A 21,180-nucleotide genomic window follows, 5' to 3' on the forward strand; every position below is an offset into this window, starting at 1 on the left:
AAAAACTTTTTAAAGTTAACTTTTTATAATAGCGTAGATGTTACAGTTCAAATCTGGAAGAGTGTGTGGGGTTACTACCAAATAGAGAAGCATACAACAGGTAGGAGCACCTACAGCAAGTCCAGCCCTCTGCTGTCACAGGCAACAGTATCATGGGCTCATTTATGAAGTGACCAAGATCCCGCTTTAAACTAGTAAGTAATAGTCAGGAGAAGGGGCAAAATCTGAATGGCTATTCCAAACTGTCATGATGCTAATTTATAAAGAAAACCTTTTCATTTCCAGCCCATACTCAGTGATGGTCACTTCATACCCTGTTTGTTGTGGTACCATCCGTGCCTTTTAACTTTAATAAATTTCCTGCTTCTTATCCCTCTGCCCTCTTCTATCCCTGCAAAGAAAATTGTACGCTCTATTCTTTCTCCTCATCAAATTGATCAAGTTTTTTTTGTTTTCTCTATTAAGATGAAGTCTTTGTTCCCCTGTTTACCTGACTAGACCATCACTGAGCTGCCTTCAAGATCTCTTCTGGCATCACTAGGGGGGAAAAACCCCACCAATCAGTAGTTTAAAATCCTTTGCATAATGAACTTACCTTTGAGTTACAGTGTTGCTTTCACATTTTATTCTAATAACATAAACCCACAATAACCTATACAAAGATTCCAGTGCAACTCGGGACATTTTGGGATCTTTATTCTGTAAAATAAATGAAAAATAGTTACCGTTGCCTGTGAGACACTCAGAAAATTCTATTATTGCTCTTTTAACTTTTGAGAATATTTTAAAATTTCTTTAACAATGAAAACTGATGTTTAATACTGCCTACAAGTGTCAATACATTTTTATAAAAACAACCCCGGTATTGCATATTTCCAATACTACCTCAATATTTAACTAGTAATTCCAGATTATTTTACATGTCTTTCACCCTGAGAGCAGAGGAGGAACTAAAAAGCAGATAGTCCTCTTGAGACGAACACCAAGGGTGTATTGCTTCCAAGAACTTTTCTCAGAAAGCCACTGGTAACAAATACCTACTTTATAGCAAACTAACTTAAAGTTTGTCTAAAACATTGGAATAGCTGCTTTGGATCAGGCACAAAGTCTAAGTCCATTATTCAGTTTATGACAGCAGACAGTAGCAGGTGCAGAAGAAAAGAATGCAAAACAGGGCAGGCACACAAGGATGCTTCTCTGGGTGAGCGCTCCAGGCTTCACCCAACTTAGCCATTTTCTGTGGACTGTATTAGTATTTAATCACTGCCAATGGATTTTTGTTATAACAATTAAACTAGCTTTTTCTTGAATTAATACAAAAACTTGTGGCATAATTCAGTTTAATTTATGCACTGTATAAAAAAAAATTATATCTTTGTCTTAAATCTGCTAGTAGGAGTTTAGCTTTGCTCCTCCTAGCTCTTAAACTGTGTAAAACAGTAATTAACATTGTTCGTACCAACTCCAGCAATCCCTTTTCCAACTAGGGATTCTTGGTGTATTTATAATCTTGAAGTGTCCAGCAAGATTCTTGGAACTGGCCATAAGTATGAGGTTATGAACAGAAAAAAAAATATTCCCAGTTGTTATCTTTTTACGATCAGTTTAAAGAAAATTATACACAACAAAAAAAAACCACCCATGACAAAAACCACCAACCAAAAAAATCCAAGCAAAAGCAACAAAAAACCAACAATAACCCCCCCCCAATACACCTTCCCCTCTCTGGTGAAGTCTCTCTGTTTCAAGACATATCTATATGATGGCTTCAACCTAACCAATTTCACCTGTTGTGGCCTCTACCACAAGCCACTGAGTCAGAACAGCAGAGTACTTTGTCCTCCCAGGACAAGCGGAGCGCCATTTCACAAAGAGTCTAAGTGGATCTCAGACCACACTCTTCAAAAAGAGATGGTTGCATCTTTGGTTCCCTTCCCTGCAATCTCACTGCTCCCTCGGCATGGATTCTAGCAATAAGTCCAACTGACACCAGTAAGTTGATCCAAATAATTTCACAGCTTTTTCTGTGCTATAGAGTACATAAAGGAGAGAGTAATTGGGGTGGCTTTAACCCCAGTGGGTTGGGACTATTGGTTTTGCCAGCAGCTTACTTTAAGAAAGGCTAAAAGCCTACCACCAAATCACAGAGGCAAAAGTGGTACTTCAAACACAAGTAACATACGTGACTGTTTATCAGACTATTAGAGGGAGTAACTTAACCCAGTCTACACCAGTTCTACCCTCCCTGCACACTTATCAATGTCATCCCGCTATTGCCTCTGAATAAGCACACCTGCAACTAATACTAGTGGGTAAATTTAGGAAGGTGGTCTGGACATAATCTAACCAATAAAAAGTTACACCCGTCCCTGGTTAGTATTCAGACAGATAACTGTCCCACTGTCCGTTTAATTTACCAGTGGTGCTATTGTGAGGAAGAAGCAAATGCTCATAATTGTATGAGAGGGCGAGACTGTGATAGCTTTGATTTTAATCAACCTTAAGAGCAAAAAATGAGTTATTACTCATCACATTTAATCCACAGGCAGGCTAACAGTTCTTGATGTTCAAAGTAGGCTGGTGAATTCATTGGTACACGCATTATCAAAGCCTATCTGAAATGCGGTGTCTAGAACCGAGTAATGCTTCCATTTTCTTATTTCCAATACTCCAAAGGGGAGCTTAATTTACAGGTCCAGAAGAAAACCAAAAACTTACTATTGACTTTCAATCATCTAATAGAAAAAAGAATGGTATGGGTAGCATTTTTACAATGTTAACAACATTCCATCTGTTAGGAGGTTTATCATCCAATATAGCTACTTCTGATAAGTTATCATAAAGTTTGTTTCTTTGCTAAAAAAAAAAAGGAACGTATAAGGAGACATTAACCTTTTACAAAGGGTTACAAAATAAGTACAACAGTACTCCTAATTTCTTAAGCATTGAAAATTTTAATCATCTCTTCCTATAACTAGAAACTAAACAAATATGCTAGAAGAAAATGGCTTTTTATGCCTAATTTATGGCACACTTGTATACTTGGTGTTAATATGTCAGTATTTCCTTTTCTCTTTGAGATTACTGCAATTAGAATACAGTATATATGGCTACGTAATTCACCAACCTGGCTGAATTTCAGTCTTTTTAGCTGATGCCTGACAGATTTTAAAGCACTCTATCTGGGGTTTATTTTCAAACACAGGTCTGTTTAAAATCCTAAAACTTTTATAATAAATTATATCAGCAGACTATGGAATAAGCTGTCAAGAACTGTATTCTGTTACAAAACCAAAGAAGTAAGAGCGTATCTACAGTGTTCTTATACAACACATAAAAATGAGTCAACGAAACATATCTCAACGAAGGCAAGAAACAAAATAGCATTTTTTCCATGTTAGTCAAATGTAGTCACTTACTGAAGAAAGTACTTTTTAATACTGACGTTAAACTTTTCTTCTGTTCTGAACTAAAACAATTTCTACTTTTTAAAACCTGCAAAACCAACAGCGTAAAAGTCTTTCAAGTTAGTGCACTGCAAGTTGTTATAGTAAATCAGTTTCACATTTTTTTATTGTGAAAATGTTTTCAAGTTTGCTCGCATGCAAGACACTCTTTGAAATGAATTAACAGGAAAAAGAATCATACATCTGAATAGGCAGTTTACTTCCAGTGGAACCATGCACTGCTGTTCAGGGAAACCAGCTGTGATATTGATACTCAATTTCACAAAGCCACATTTTCACCCCCAAGGAAAAACTGATATTAGATAATTTTCTGATCTTTCCTCCCTGGCAAGAAAAAAAGATCTTTGAAACATTAGCTATTCTTAGTCCTGTTGCTTCTTAACAGTACTAACAGCGCTTTTACAAAGAAAGGAAAGCACAAAATACAACAATTAACATAAAAAAACAGAACAAAGTATTTACATGAGACAAAGCAACGTTTCACTGAGTTATAACAACATATTAACTCACCTGCAGTGTTTCTATTTGTTTTCTGATACTGTTGTTAGATGGCATCTAAATAAAGCAATGTAAGACAGCAAAACATAACAAACATGAGAATGGAAGGCACATGCATGTTAGATGAAAAAAAAGCACAAAACCAACAGATAGCTGACTAGTAAGGACTCTATTCAGTAGAAATACAGGTTTTGCTATAGTGGCAGAAAACGTTCCTCCAACTTGCAAGGTTTTGTGGTAACAGACACTAAGATTAAACTGTGAAAGAAAAAAAAAAATTACTCTTTTCCACCCAACAGTGGTGCAGAATGATAGACACTTTTCTCTCCCGTTTCAGCAGCTTTCTTAAATGTTCCTACCACCACTTCCAGGGAGGGGAAAAGATACCACAGCAACTCAGCTTCATCCAAGAATCTATCAGCTTTCTGACAAACTGCTAGAATTAGTCTCACTAAAAAGAGTCTACAATACTGACCCAGTGTTATTACCCCCTGAACAAATTCAGGATTTTGCCTATGCTACAGTGCGTAAAGAAATGAGCTGCTGGGCTTAACGCTGGAACAGCATCCCAAGCGCTTTGTGGGAGAAGGCCAGCTATACGTATACCAAGAAACACCCTTTGGTACACTCCTGGACTAACCTGACTCTTATGACTCACTTATCTGCTGTTTCCAGTGGTGCAGGCCCCTAGGCTTCCTCCTTCCAGCAAGGCTAGGATGATCTTCCCATACAATAAGCCTGCTTTGAGGACAACTGAAGGGCAGTGTGCACTGACACCCAGCAGAAAGAGTTTCCAAGAGTTTAAAAATATTGCTAGTACTGGATTAGGATTCACAGGGCCCTCAGGAGCATTATCAAGCATGACGCAGCACCGAAATACTGCGGGGTGAGGCAGGGTAAGAATATACTATGCATCAGGTACAATGGAGCAACTGCAAAGTCGTGAGCTTTCACATCATGGCAAATGGGAAATTGCTTGTTTCTGTCACCAAGGTGTGTCCACGTGGTGTTTGCTGCTAGGTAAGAGTTTGTGCTGGGCAGTCACCAGGGAATGAAGTGGGCATCACGAATCCAACCCCTACATTACCCCTTGGTGACTTGCTAATGGGCCTGTACGCTTCATAGAACATCCCTGTGATACGGTCTAAGTGCTGTCGTTATTTCAATCATTAATTCATTAATTTTAACTAATACAGTAGGGGTGGATGAACCTTTCCAGTACTCTAAGGTATCTCCCAGTAACTCTCAAAATTACTTCATTAAGTAACAAAGACACTAGAGACAACGGATTTGGAATCCTTATTGCATTTAACATATTTAGGTAAACGTATATAAAATAACTTTAGTCATTAGGAAATCAGGAAGTAAAATGGGGAAGGGAAAATCTAAAAGACTAAACTGCTGTGAAATTCAGATTTATAAATTAATGAGATTACTTATTACAGAGTGCATGCATTTAATTAGCTTCAGAAACAAAGGAATACATTAATTCATAAGACACATGAGGACAGTGGGGGTGTATTTTTCAAAATTAATCTCAACAAAGTTTCCGAACAAGGTAGGCACCCCAAAAAACCAATAACATTTGGTGGGCCAAATTAAACCAAGCCATAAAGTATCCTAAATAACTCACTGATGGCATAGCATCATAACACTGCTAATTCTGAATTGCAGAAACTCATCTGTAGAATTTCTGCTGAATAGAGCCTTACAGTAAATGTGTTAAGCTGTTAGTGGTTAACAAAACTAAGTAAAATATAAAATGCATGCTCAGCAACTACCAGTTAAACTCACTGGCATTTATATTTTTTAATACATCCATTATCAGCAATGGACATTATGCTAGAAAAACGCAAATCCTAGATTGTAAGATTTTTTATAAAAGCTTTAAAAACAAAAGCAAAAGCAGCCTCCATAAGCAAAATAAAAAACAAAACAAAAATAAAGGCAAATTTTGCAAAAGAACTGCAATGTTAGATGAAAAATATATAAAAACCCAATAAGCAACAGAAAAGTGTGAAAGATGTCATGAAAACAAAATGACCCTTAAAAAACAATCCAAGCAGCTAAACCTGTTTCCTTTTGACTTCATACTGGTTTATGTATTTTACTAATAAGCTCCAAAACTGTCACTCATACCTAACCAGAATGAATTGTGAAGGTGGATCAAAGAATTTATTATAATTATCAAAATCAATACATTAGGCAAAATCATGAACTATGTTAATTAAGGAAAGAACATGTACAACAATTAATGCTACAAGAAAGTCACTAAAACAAATCCCTAATTTCAAGTATCTTGATCTCTTTATCAATCAACTCATGTTTACAATGCTATCAACCGAAGCCAGGAGTTAAAGGGACACTGTAATTCTTATTTGGAAAATACATATCACAGGGTGTAAATAGAGTCTCTTTTCTAGACTCTCAATTCATTTTCTATTCCTTCAGTAAGTGAAAAAGAGAGAGAAATTTTGCAGTTACTATACATTCTACTTAAAGGAGTAGACAAGCCACTTATTTTCTCACGTATAATTTGCACGTGAAGAAATAAAGTTTGTACCTTCTCTGGCATAAATAGCATTTACTAGCAGATACTTCTGCAGACTTTACTCGATAAAACGGATAGTCTCCCACAGTGGCCACATCTATTTCCAGTTATACACAGCATCACAAAAACTTACTTCTAAGTTTAATACTAATGGAGATTTACGACATTTAATTAAAAAAATAAAAATATTGCACAGTGTCCTTTTAAACAGCCAAATATGCATTGTTTATTTGGCACGAGAATGCCGAGAACATATCGGAATAAATGCTATCGATTTGTAACAGTTCCTGAATTGAAAAGGATTCTTACCTTTAGATGTGACAAACAGTTCTGCAGGAAAACGTGCCAGTTATTTAAAAAAAACTGTTTCTGACTGACACACAACAGGCAGGTGATCAATGGATACAAAGCCTACGAGTAGGGGGGAAAAAGAATTGATCAAATTGCTCTTTGCAGACCTCCCAAGTCTTGTACATTGAGAATGAGACACACAGTCAGCTCTTGTCTCGCTCTCACAGTTTTCAGCATTGCACGGCAGCCTGTCCCCTGTGCTAGCACACGCGTGCCAGCCATGGTGTCCTGGGTATGTATAACCTACGTGCCATAAGAGCCCGTAGCGTAGGACCAGGGCAGTGGGACCACGGTGAAGCTCATCCCTTAGCAAGGCCTGATCTCAGACTGAGAGCAGATCTCACCCTTCGTACAATATTGGCTCTTTCTTTGCAACCACATGGTTCAGTTCGTGGGGTCCTACATGCTGGGAGGGGGAACTGCCTCTAAGAAAAATATTCAGGAAAAACATCATCAACTCAGTAAAAACCGAGGCAGATCTTAGGTTATCAGACATGTTACTTCTACTCAAGGTCTGCTTTTAGTAAGGAACGAAGCACAGTCTAATAAAGTCTGTGAATACGCAGCCTAGCATGACTTTGCTTTGCTTTAGTATCAGATTTGTTTAAACACCACATACTTTTCCAGGCATAATGGCAATTAATACCAAATCTGACTGCAGATTATCTCGGTATGGAGTAAAATTAGAGAATGAGAATGAATAGGTCAATTGTAATCTTGATGTAACAATGTTTCTGACTTCATAAATAACATTACATTGTGAACACTAACATAAACTACTTGTTGTTATTCTTACATTAGGAGTTAACCATGTACAACAACATATGCTTTATATGCTCAGAATACCAGAAAGTAAAGCTCACCCCTACATGAAAGTGAGAATAAATCATTCTAAATTCACTTGCATTTACTGAATATGCCAATTGTAATGCAAAGTTTAGCTCTACAATTCCAGCAAAGTGAAGTGAATCAACTTGAAATATGGCTGCCACGGTCATCAAGAATTAGCAAATACTGTATTAATGAGAGATTTAAATCCTTGCTAAGATGCATTTTTAGGGGAAAAGCTAAGATGCAGTCTCAGGGGAAAAATAACCCACAGATATTTATATTCGAAAGAGACAAAAAGAAACATATTAGAAAAAGAAAAACAAAACATATGAGGAGAGGAGAAAACAGGCAGAGCAGGACTATTAACAGGCTGCTGTTTTGCTGGAAAAGTCTTGTCTGACACTTCCATCTTTTAATTAAACATAATTAAAAACAGACTCCCTGAATGCATGTTCATTTTAGAAGAGACATTAGGTTAAATAACTGTGCTGAAACCCACTAAAATAATCAAAAATAAGCATCGATTTCAAGACAATCTTACAAGTGAGATAGCAGAACACATATCTTGCACAAAGAAACAAATCAAAATTAGAGCAAATGCACATACACAGTGTGAATTAGTTATACTTGAACTGAGGAGTTAATATTTAAATGAATACAGCTGTTAGCTTTTCCTCATATAATGTACTAGCTTAAAAGTCTAAGATGAGCAAAATGGAGAAGTTGAAATATTTCTTTAAAATACCAGTGAATGCTTCTTTCTTGAACTCAATTCAAAGGTAGTCTGATAAAGCATCTCCACAAAATTTTTCAAACATGGCACATTCACTTCATTTTTAACAGCCTGTTAAAAAAAAAAACACAGACATAAATGGGTTTAAAAGTTTATACAGAAGGCAATTTAAATATACATTAAGATGTCCATAAATTCAAGAACATCCAAAAGTTAAATCTCACATTAGGTAAGTATTTGAGTGTATTTATCTGAAATATAAACAGAAGCATAAGAAATCCTGTCATACACTACTTCCATACAGTTAAAAAAACCAAACCAACAAAACAAACCCAAAAACCATTAAAAAACACTATTATAAGAATGTCACCTGTATTCCATAGTTAAAGAAGAAAAAGTATTTACCACCAACTAACAAATAAAAACTACGCTGAAGCTCTTTATAAGCATTTCATATATTTAAAAAAAAATACCTATAGCTTTTTCCCTCTTTCCCTCTTTAATCTTCCCCTTTTCTTTTATGTCCTCCAGTGCTGAAAACTGAAAACTTTGGAAATGATGCACAGGATTACCAGCTAACCAACTTTGTAAATTGTCTTTGTTCAGCTTTCAGAATAATGAAACAGATATATGGAGCCCTACACCTTTTTTACCCGCTTTGTCCTTGCACACAGGATAGCCTGCCTTCCACAAACCCGGCAGCTACCCTCTTTATCAAAAACTCTGGTAGTCTCTTATGCTTCTCTCTGGATACCTGTGACGATCCATGTAAACGTTATTCTCAACCTACTGTTTTATACTGTGTTTCTGCCTTATTTATCAAATTGGGGGGGGGGGGGGGGGAGGGTGTTGGGTGTTGGAGAGAAGGGTTGGCTTTTCTGGAAGACATCCTCTATACTCCTAATTTCCCTATAATATAAGGTAATATTTTGTTAGTTTTCATTACTCAAATTTATTAAAAGATACGTCATGTCCACCTTGCTAAGAACACTGTGAAAATATTCATGATGGGCAAGCATAAAAAATAGCATACAATATCTCTGTAATGCGTACAAATCCAAACCCAAAGAACTGAGAAAGCAGTTATGTTTTAAATCACTTCCTACATATCCCCAAATTCTTTATCTTTGGCTATTCTTAAGCTGGAAATTGATCAGTACCCCACTAGCTCCACACAAGAAATTAGCCAGTTTTTGCCAGCACCACACTGTTGTGGTGGGATATAAACTTGGGCCTACAGATCAGCCTAACTTCCCTTCATTAAATATGCTGTCATCTGTCATACCTGCAGGGTCCAAATCAGGTCATATTTTTAAAAATGCCTGAATGAGTAAGCACGAGAATGACAGTAAAGAAGTCACAATGCTGAAACCCAATAGCTTCCTCACTTAAGCAATTTTTTTGTATCCAAGATACAAAAGAATCAAAATTCAGTTCCTTTATCTGCTTCAAAAAGATTCAAACTTGCATCCCGCATCTTCCAAGAGGATGACTAACCCTCTCGACTGCATCTCAATCTGGGATGGGGCTCTCCACTTCTATTTCAGAAGTTCCATTTGTATGAAACGATTAGAGACTCAATGAGTCAGAAGGAAAGATCAGGCCTCCCTCACCAAGCGTTTAAAGCGCTGATTCAGGCTACGCTTGTAGGAAGTGATCCACAAAACACCACGCGCGCTCTGCACAGCCAGTGTGCGTGCCTCCCTGGTTACTGCCGGATAGTCACAATTCCCAAAGGCCGCTTCTGCCTCACTACTGTACGTGCAGTTTTCACTATATTTAAATGACGATTTTGCAAACTAATATTCGTTTTTACCTAAATGCTAACTACTTTCACTATGCATCCCCACTCCAACTGCCGAGCAACTACAGAGTTCAAAACAACAAATGTGTTCGTTTTTTAACAGGACAAGAAATTTTTCTCTAGAAGAGTATAAGTATGCCCAGATAAGATCAAGACTTCAGTCAATAAGCAGCTGCTACTAACACCACCTCTTTATGGTCATGCCTTAAGATGAAAGATTCTCTCCTTTCTAATTAAAAAAAAAAAAAAAAAGACAAACAAAATAGACCAAAGCTGAGGTTGAGACCAGTGAAGAGAGAGAAGCATTTCCCCATGGCTCCAGGCAAGGTAGATAATTTGAAAGAGGACGCAGAGTTCAGAGAGATTTATCTTTCTTTTCCTACGAGCTTACTTCAGACAGGATCCCCACCCAGTGTGCTAGTCTTTGTAGATCCCATTCTACGAAACGGGATCTACATGTCCCACTTCTCCATATATAGCAAGATATACCCCTGTGATTGGGGGCTATAGGGAGCCATGACCTGCCATTTTTTGTGACAGCATGCCGAACAAACTGTGGCTTAATACAACTATAATTTTAGACAACAGTCACAGCAATTATCCATCTTACTACAATGAAACTTTCTGAGCTTGTCGTAAATGGTCATCTTGAGGTATACTGAGCTGTCGTAACTTCTGGTTGACCTGTTGACCAAGCTTTACACAATCGAGCGAAGCGGCCTGGGATGAAGGGTGAGAACCTGTCCTGACCGAAAGCATTCTCACAAGCAGCATGACAGGCACTGTACATGCAACACTGTGATGATACCGAGTATTTTTTTCTTGTTCGTGGCTGCCGAGTAAAATTTCTGGCTTTAAACTTAAAACACATAAAGGAGATGACTGACTGCTCTTCCATCTGAAGGATTACATCTAGTGGACACTCAACTCTACGGACAATTTTTATTTAATTAGCCAAAACCTACATTCTTCCTTCTTGCATAGCAGCCCACACTCTCCCTATCAGACTGTAAAAATGTTACATACATCAGTTAATTCTAGAGAGAACTTAATAGGTTTCAGCTAATAAAGAAAAGTCAATGGGACACTTGAGTTAATCAGTATTAAATCAAGGGAATTTCAAATTTGTAGAGCATGTATAAGATTACACAGTGCTCTGGTGATAAACGGGTCTAGAAAACAGCCAATTTTAAGAAGTTCTGAAAAAAGACTGGAAACTAGCTAATACACAAATCACACTGACACACTTCCCTTCGAAAGATTATGTAGGTGCTTGTAATTTACTTAATGGTCTTTTTGAATCTGTAAAAATGTAATGCTGTGAGGATTAAAGGGAGCAATTTTAACAATGAGAGCCTAATTGAAAGTGAGGGTAATAGCAGGGGAAAAAAAAAAAAAAAAATACTTACAGCAGCCACAGGGATGAGAATTTCCACAAACAAACCAGCAAGTGCATGTTTTATATCTTTATCTTTTACTTCCAGGAAGTATTGAGCACATTCCTTTGTAAGGAAGCATTAGAAAAATATTTAGAAAAAAGAAGACAAATGTCACTATGCCATAAAACCCACTTAATAGTATCACATTAATGGACAGTTTGAATTTAAAACACGCAACTATGTTTAAGTTAGTCTTATATTCCTTGACAACATCAACTTTACAAAACATTAGAAACTTTAAAACTTGTTTCCCCGATAATTAAAAAGAAACTGAAAGAACATTTGTAATACCAGTTAGCTAATTACTTTCTACTCAGAATATAAAAATGCACATTTTTCCTCAGATTATTCTGAAGTTGTAGAAATTAACGCTTATCTCAAAATTATTAGAAAATAATATTTTAATTTTTATATACTCATTTTCATTTTCAAGATGACTTTGATGCAAAGGAACTTTTAGACAGACATAAATAATCTATACACATGTTTGCACACTCCGCTATACCAAACTGACCATTCTGGACACAATCTAAAGCACCTATGTGTATGTTAGTTTTTTCGGGATTGAGATCAATGTCAATGGCTGTTAAATAGCTCTAATAAAATTATTGACCAAGTTGCTAATCCACAATCAAGAGAAGCAAACAGAGATTTTAAGTCTCTCTGAAAAATAACTGCAGTGTTTTTTAAACAAGTATTTCTTAGCATCTCAGCTGTTAAAAAAAGATACATCAAGTAACTTCTTTTCTTTAACTCCCTGCTTTCATAAAGAATGAAAATTATTTGATTGCTACCCATTTTCATTTAGTCTTGAATAAACTCATGTATTACAGGTTTGCCACATTACCGAGACGATTGAAAATGGGTTCTCATTATGTACTCACAAACTGCAGAGAAACACATGATTCATATCTCTGACAATTTATGAACTAAACAGAAAAGGATGGAGGACGGCACCAAGTAGAGTGAGAGAATGATCACAGTAAGCATCGTTGTAGCTTTAAGACAATCAAAATTACGCTCATTTCAGTTTTCTGTAATATTAATTTACCTGCATGAACTGAAATGATGCTTCAAAATCCTCCACAGGATACATCTTTACTCGAAAAAACTTCATTCCCATAATCAAACTGATGATACTTTGTACTACATGAGGACTCTGTTCTTTTTGTCGCAGTTCCTTTAATTCAGTGACAAACTTCTTCCTAACAGCTTGAAACCTGAACAAGGGATATAGATGGCAATTATTTGCATTCTTAGTTACTTTTATATGATGTCTTTAATTTTGAACTGATTTCTTTTGTCTGCTAACTATATCAGCACCTACAGTAAAGGAAACACAAGGAAGATGAATTCTGATACTTAAAATCTAGGCATTTAAGAGTGCCTATGATAATCAGCACATTAGAATATACTCATTAACTGAACAACAGCTGTTGACTGATACCAGGCCTCCTCTCCCTGCACCTACAAGCTGACACCAAAGCAATTCCGTATTGTACTAAAAATTATTTCTGAATTTGTTCAAATTTGTTGTGCTGGAACATGAGACAGACACACCAGACTAAACCTGGCTACACTCGATGCTTATGGGATTAGTTACTGGGGTCATTAATAACACTGCTATATTAAATAGTCTTTAAGTCTAGAGCAGTTTTTCCCCTACGCAAGAAGAGTCAGAGACTGAACTTACTTTGATTGAGCAAGAACCCCTGTCACTTCTGCATATAAGTCTGCAATAATATGCACATTCCCAGTGTTGGTTCCTGAATACCTAAAGAGAAAAAAAAAAGGGGGGTGGGGAGGGTGGGGGTGGAGGGGTGGGTGTTAAATACAACTTTTGTTCTTCTAAACCCCAAGCGTATTCTCAATTACAAACAACAAGTTTGCTCCATAGCAAGGTAGCAAGGTGGATTATTACCAAAGCAATGAAAGTCAAATACAAAATGCATGGGTGACATTTAAAGTGAAGTAGTTTCATTGAGCAGACATAAAAGATATATTCTGCATAGGAAGTTTACTACAGTTATCCGAACTTGGTCTTTGCTTACTCTGGCTGGCTATGCAAACCATTCTGTATATTCTAAGCAAAATAAACTCAGCATTATATTGAACACAGCTGTATTCTTTCAAGATATGTTTTCAGTTTAAAGATACCAATCAGTGTTTGTTTACAGTATTATCACCAACAAGTTACATGTGAGGCAAGGGAGAACACTCACAACAATCGAGCACAGGCTGGTAATACACACAACCTATTTTAAAGTACACAAGTGAAACTTACCCTTCCTTATGTTTAAAGTGCTTAAAAGCCAAGTTTAGAACTTCATGTACTAAAGGATCTGGCACTGGATGAACAGGTATCTGAAATGCAGATATCATTTATATGTATGTAACTATGCATCTACATATACACGTATGTACGTATGAAGTACATACACAGTACTGCGAGATGTCCTGTAGAAATCTCTCCCACTGTGTCAAAGGACACATCCTTTGTTGGCATACAATATCAAGTTAATTCTGAAATATACGAACGCTTACTCAACCAGTACTCACATTCTCAAATTGTTTTGCATAGTGGCTTTTAGGGATTAAATCCATAATAAAATAAACAACAGTAAACACTTTAAATTTGTCATCAAAATTTATCAGAGTAGGTTAACTATGCATCTTTCCACACTTTCTACCTTGTGTGGCATCACTATTACAGATTTAACCTCACAATACAATTCATCTCAATATAAAGGAAGACAAAACCAAAAAATAAGAATGCGGAAGAGATTATCATCTCCATTTTAGATTTTCTGCAGATGAAAGCAGCCAAAACGTGTAAAGATCTTCCTAGCTATAAGTAACAACTTGGTGGCAAGCTAAAACCAAGCATTGATTGAAGGCGCTTTTTACTTTTGCTTAAAAGTAAAATGCATTCTTTAAGAATGCACTATATATAATTATGAAGTCATAATATCTTTAAAATTTCAAAGCAATTTAGGTAGGGACTAGGATAACCCTACTAAACATTACTGCCTAAGAGTGATAAAGGTTTTCACTAAAATATTAAAGAAAATATTACTGTCTTGTCTACAGAAAATTAAGCACTTACTGCTTGAGAACTTCATACTCTTCTGCATCAAGAAAGCTATTTGTCCAAGAAGTTCCAGTTACTGGAACCAGCTATTTACATGCATATTCATATAATGAGTAATATGTAGTCGTTTAAGCAAAATATTTTTGTTCCTACACAGGTCATGTCTGTTACCCTCTCTCCATTTGCTATGTGCATATTACAGAAAGGGCTGGATCATACCCTTTGCACCCTCTAAAACCAGCTTATAAGAATTAAATGATAGGACTCCCAGGAAGACAAGCAGATAGATGTAATGTGAATGTAAATATGTTTACTGATAAAAAGCCATCCTTTCTGTGCTTTGTTTGACTGTCTAATTGCAGATTCACATTACAGGCAGAACATACAAACCCTCCTTTAGATAATTTTTAATACTAAATTGAGCGAAGGATTGTATTAAATGGTGTATCTGTGTTTAGTGGCCCATTGCAGGTCTTTAGCAGAGGAAAATATCCTTATCAGAAAAATACCTATCTTGTCTGGAGCACAAGCGTGAGAGGATCCCCAAGCATTACAGGAGTCACCACAGGCTCTCTTCAAGACCAAAACTTTGGTACCTCTCCTGACAGCTGAATCACTGGCAACGTGTACTCTACTCAACAGAAAAACTAGTACCAGTTCAAAATACAGAAGCCACCCATACAACCCTACAATCCTAAACAACCTACTCCATTTCCCTTTTTCTTTCACACTGATAGAATATTTAAGCAGGGAGAGAACAGGAACTAAGTATTTTCTGTAAAACACTAATACATAAGAATTTGATGGTTTTAATACTGTTTTCTGAATCTCTGTGCATGCTGCATAACAATATCACTTTGGATGACTGGTGGGTTTCTCAGAGAAGGATAGGCAGCCCTTCTGTTTTACTTTTTTTGGTTTTCCCCCGTATCACAAACACGCGATACACACAAACATAAATCTCCTACAAATTACTTGCAAACTAAACCATAGTCCTTGCTTTACTTAGTACAGGAAGCCATTTAATTTTCATATATCTATACATAAAAGACAAACTACTTAAGCATTTGAAATGTGACATTTGCTCGTCTGCTTCATGTTTCAAACCCTTTCTTACAGTAATGCTTTTATGCTCTCAAAAAAACGCAAGAAAAAATGCTGCTACTTGAAGCCAAACTCTATCCTCTTGTCCATACACCAATGCAAATGCTATCTTAACAGAAATTGTGTGACATCATCTAGCACCACAATATAAGGCCAAGCAAAATTACATACCCTTTCTAATTTTTTTAAAAAGTAACGATTTAATCTTGTCATTCAATGATTTCACATTGTATTTCAAAAATATTTAAGCAGACAAAAGGTACTGAATGTAAATAAAATGTTATCTTTTTGCAGTTTTGCTTTTTGCAGTACGTCAACAGCTTTGAGTTAGTGGATCCAAGACATGTGAACTTAGATAATGCAGGCATGTAAAGAAAAGACAGAAGGGGCCAAAGGCTTTATGCAACTGAGAGTACAACTACAGCCTTGCGCATGCTTATCATATATGTACTCCAGTTTTTAACATAAAAATGTAAAGGAGATGACCAAAACTGACATTAAAAGCAAAAGATTAAAAGAAGTTTGCCAAAACAAAAGAGCTTACCTGTTTTAGAACCTCTATTAAAACTAAACAAAAAATGAAATCTACAGCTAAGTCCCTCCTTTCAAGTAGATAATCTCTTTCACGTTGTTGGTCATCCCTGAAATAAGAGACCAAGAATACATGTATTATCCACAAGAACACAAATATTACACAGAAGGGGTGTACATGGCTTTCATGCAATCATTGTTGCACATGTATATAAAATGGATGGTTAGAAAGACTTTGAGGGTTTGGTGCAGCACTGACATCTTGCTCCCCCCTCCTGAAAGGACCCGTCAACAACCAACACAATTAAAAAAGGGACAAACTAGCTTGAATTACTAGCATTGAACTTCCTTCTGTATACCAACCCCGAAACCATTAAGTCACTTCATCCATACCATCTATGCAAGTTAAATACACTACCTCAAAGAAGCCCATGCTCTTTCTACACAGATTTAGGTCATGACAGATCCCAGAACAAAATACTCATCAAAGAAAGTATAAAACATATGTTTTCTTACAAGAAAGCACACAAAAATCAAACAGGCTTTTGCAAGGAAACTCTTACCCCTTTGATTTTGTGCTAGATCGAGGTCTATATTCATAAGATTCATCTTCTGTTCCATTTTGACGCCTGTACCAGTCAAACAAGGTGCGTAATAAGGAGGGGAGACAGTGCTCTGCTACTGAGCTCATAGAGCTTATCAACTGAAAAAAAGTAAGAAAAATAGTTTAGCATGATAAAGCAATCTAAAAATCCTAGAATTATAATCATTCTTTCAAATCAGTTTTCAATGCTACAAACCATAATTTTAGAAAGTGGCAACTTTATGTATCATTTTCATCTAGGACAATTACTGTAAATATGACACATTAAGTCAAATATTATGATAAATTTAAGCAGACAGAGTGTTACGAAGCTCACAGGGGTCACAGAATCCTACATTTATACAGATAACCCATATCAAACCATTGAGAAAACAGCAGAGATTTTAGGATGGCCCTGAATGTTGCCATATGTATCTCTGAAGTATACATACCTTTACATTACAAGTGACAGATAAGAGATGACCCTCCTAAATGGAACAAGTATGTGACCTTCAAAAACATGCTTCTTTGTGTTATTATACAAACAAAAATAAGAGCCTTTTAGATATTCCACTCTAATACATTTGACTGGTCTAGATCTCAAGCTATATTTACTTTCAGCGTAACTCCCCCTATGTACTGCTCTCTTTCAGAAAACCCATACGGGTTGTAAACTTATCAATGAAACAGTGGCAATAGAAACCATTATAGGATGACTTTAACATGGTATGAAACTTAAATTCTCTAGGCTTCTGTTAACTTGAACTTTAACAGAACTCATCAGTGCCCAAGTTTGGGGAGGAGAAGAATGCCTGGACAAAGACAGCATGAAGCAGCTATAAATCTCCTGCCAGGAGGCAGCAGGGAGCAAGCTCATCCCCAAGACACTGGCTGGAAAAGGAGAGTTAACACATTGCTCACTGATGCCATGTATTAATTACCTCTTGCATCTTTCAAATAAGAGGTTTCAATAGACACCATCCTCATGCTATAGCTTATCTATTATTCACTATTCTGGAAAACCAAGATAACATCAATTTCTTTGTCCTCATTTGAAGCATCTTGGTTTTTCAGGTTTGGGGAAGGGATGGGGGCAGGTTAACCATGTGGAAACCTCAGGAAGATCTCTTTCAACCATCTGAATACTCAGCTTGTTAACCAGTCAGCTATTCAAATCACAAGAATTAAGTAGTATTCTTGACTCTCTGAAAAATCCTTTAATTATATAAACAAGTGGAGAAACTTCCTCAAAATAAGTAAAATCATACTCTTATTCTGTAAGTTCATAAAATTTAAAATCCCAGTATACAATACAAACTACAAATGCGCCAAATCTGATCAGGAGCTAGGAGCTAGGTTTCATTAAGAAAGCTAGAAAGCTAGAAAAAACTCTGTAAGCTTGCATCTCAGAACAAAGGCTGAATTTTGAGAATACCTTCATTCTTACACTAATATACACTGAAATCTTTATGACTTGCTTTGGAAACCAAGCATGCTGTAAGCCTGCTCCTTGTGCACCAATATCCATACAAAATAAATACCCAATAAATACATACCAGAAAAGTGCTAAACTCAGAAACTACGGGTATTATAAAGCATTTTCGTCTTGAAATGAAAAATCAGTTTCACCCTATAATTATTTATTTCCTGTCAAGTTTTGCATCTTTTACATTCTAAATAAATAGAATGGCAGTGGAATTATCAGGAAGACGAAACCTTTGCTCGTGTTACATAGCTGCTAAGCAGAACATTAGTTATATGCTTATTCTTTTTATTTAAAATAATTACCATACTGCTTGGATACTAATTTCAAGATCATCTTATATAAAAATTGTAACAAACCCCTTTTTATTTTAGCATTAAATTATGCCTAGGTTGAAAGCAGCAATCCAAAGAGAGATCCTGTCATGCCCGAGAGGACAGGGCTGCACCAGTCATCATGACATATACTTATATCCCTTGGAATGGAACAGCAAAGAGTGTTCCAATCTTAAAGGCCGTAACACATTGCTAATTGCTGCACTTCACATACCCAACAGTACACTCGACAGATAAGCAGAGAGAGATGCAAAATTATAGTAAGATGCTAGAGCCCAAATTCCAGGTATGGCCACAATCCTGATCCTGAACACATTGCTCAAGTTGTGCCTAACCATGAACGAGCCTGAACCCCAGAGACACATCTATTTTCAGGCACTGAGATGGCCAAGATAGGCTTCTGCGTGATCGTAAAGTTTTGGTGTCTTAGGACAAGAGTAGGAAATTGCCAAGTATGATTCCTACAACAAACCAAAGGAGAAAAATACAAGCTATTTCAGTTTCAAGCTGTACAAGCAAAAATATTTTAAGAAATGCAATATATGCTCTATAAAAAAAATCCTCTCCAGTAGCTTCTTGATGTGCTGGGAATGATAAAGGGAAAGCACTGGTACTAAAATTTTTAACAGTTTAGAAGTGTATCAACAGAAAAATTTCCTTCTCATTTTCCACAGTTTCATCTTTGTTAGCTAATTTTACATTTTTGTTCCAATCAATACCTCCACAACAAATAAAAGAATTGTACTATCTGCAAGTTAAGAACTACTGATTTTGCACACCTGGATCTAATAGCAGCCCTCTTGGTCTGGTTATGCTTACAACATAAACAACTTACAATCCCATTAAACAGGTATTTTCTTTTTCATGATAGGGACAGGCAATACTACACACCTTCACCCTCCATCCCTCTTCTCATCACTTACTGAGCAGAGAGAATGAGTGTTAACTAGATACCTTCTTACTCCCAGAGTCCCTTTTGTGTTTCAATCCCATTCTTTTTATTCACAAAGTACAACATTTCTAGCTTAGACACGTATCAGTGAAGTCGTTGTCTAGACTTAAATTCCTAACTCCGTAAAGATCTCTGGGTGAACAAGGTTGGCCAGCAACAGCTCTGGCTTCTCCGCTGGATGCTGCGGCTGTGCACTCTGCATACTCCTCTCTCCCGTACTTTGCCAATCTGTTTTTACTCTGCAATCTTCTGCACTGCTGGAGAATTGATCTTAATATGGGTTTCACACACCCAGCGATGAACAGAGAGAGAAGCAATCTTAATTCCTTCTGCCAAACAATGTTCAAAATTACCCATCAAAATTCACAATCCCTGTCACCAAAAGGGAGCCATTCTGCTCTGACTCGCTAAAGTAGTTGTTCAGTACCATTAAAATTCAGGTCTCAATGAACCCAAAAATATACTAAAAATAACAAAATAACAATTCACATACATGCATACTTATACACCCACAATCAAATCGAATTAAAGCACTACATTTTCAGGAAAATGAGCTTATTTCTATATTACAAGATTTCAAAAGTTATATGCTCTATTTTTTAATTTTCTTCACTGAGCATATTTTTAGAACCTATATGTAGTTTAATACATGACTACCAGTGATGTACAAAAAACATCTTTAACTGAGGAAAAATGTGGTGGTAGGAGTGAGAGTGGAGTTAGTAGAAAAAATAGTAGTATTACTGATTTACAGATTTCCTTAGATCATCCCTACCATGTATATTATTTAGCTTTTGGTCAGCTTTAGAACAAAATACTGTAGCCACCAAAGAATTTACACCCTATCCCCCCCCTCACCCATTTTGCTTGCTTATGATTAAACTTTCATTTAGGAGATAACGGCCTTACAGCAGTGAGATTAGAAAACATTAAAAGACTATGTGAGGTTTTTGGTGGTAGTTTTGTTTTTGTTTTTCTTTGAAATGAAAATTATACATGCTATTAATTTGTTTCTCTTTTGGGAGGAGGGAGGAGAGGTGCACACATGGCTATTAACTGAAAAGTAGGGGCAGGCCCACAGATTTCACTGCAACGTCTAATACATATATCCTTCAACCGCTCTTCATATGATTTGCCTGCTAGGCCCTTCACCAGTTTCGTTGCCCTCCTCTGCACTGGCTCCAGCACCTCGGTATCTCTCTTGCATTGAGGTGCCCGAAACTGGACACAATACTCGAGGTGTGGCCTCACCAGTGCTGAGTACAGGGGCACAATCACCTCCCTACTTCTGCTGGCCACGCTATTTCTAATACAAGCCAGGATGCCGTTGGCTTTCTTGGCCACCTCGGCACACTGTTTAGTTTGAGGAGGAGGCGGCTGAGGGGAGACCACATCACTCTCTACAACTATTTGAAAGGACACTGTAG

At 36.7% G+C, this 21,180-nt stretch overlaps 1 protein-coding gene across 1 annotated transcript in view; it reads right to left on the bottom strand.

The window, feature by feature from the left end:
• Nucleotides 1-21,180, bottom strand: part of FRYL (FRY like transcription coactivator) — a 102,302-nt gene that overhangs the window by 73,354 nt on the left and 7,768 nt on the right. The window contains exons 3-12 of the mRNA XM_082481971.1: nt 16,964-17,103; nt 16,414-16,510; nt 13,959-14,038; nt 13,368-13,448; nt 12,726-12,894; nt 11,645-11,737; nt 8,444-8,542; nt 6,826-6,927; nt 3,978-4,022; nt 596-699 (exon numbers count right to left, since the gene is read on the bottom strand). Coding sequence (XP_082338097.1) covers nt 596-699; nt 3,978-4,022; nt 6,826-6,927; nt 8,444-8,542; nt 11,645-11,737; nt 12,726-12,894; nt 13,368-13,448; nt 13,959-14,038; nt 16,414-16,510; nt 16,964-17,103 — 1,010 coding nt within the window. The remainder of the gene's footprint in view (nt 1-595; nt 700-3,977; nt 4,023-6,825; nt 6,928-8,443; nt 8,543-11,644; nt 11,738-12,725; nt 12,895-13,367; nt 13,449-13,958; nt 14,039-16,413; nt 16,511-16,963; nt 17,104-21,180) is intronic.

The sequence above is a fragment of the Vanellus vanellus genome (genome assembly GCF_965231255.1).
Source record: "Vanellus vanellus genome assembly, chromosome: 4".
NCBI classification, from domain to species: Eukaryota; Metazoa; Chordata; class Aves; order Charadriiformes; family Charadriidae; genus Vanellus; species Vanellus vanellus.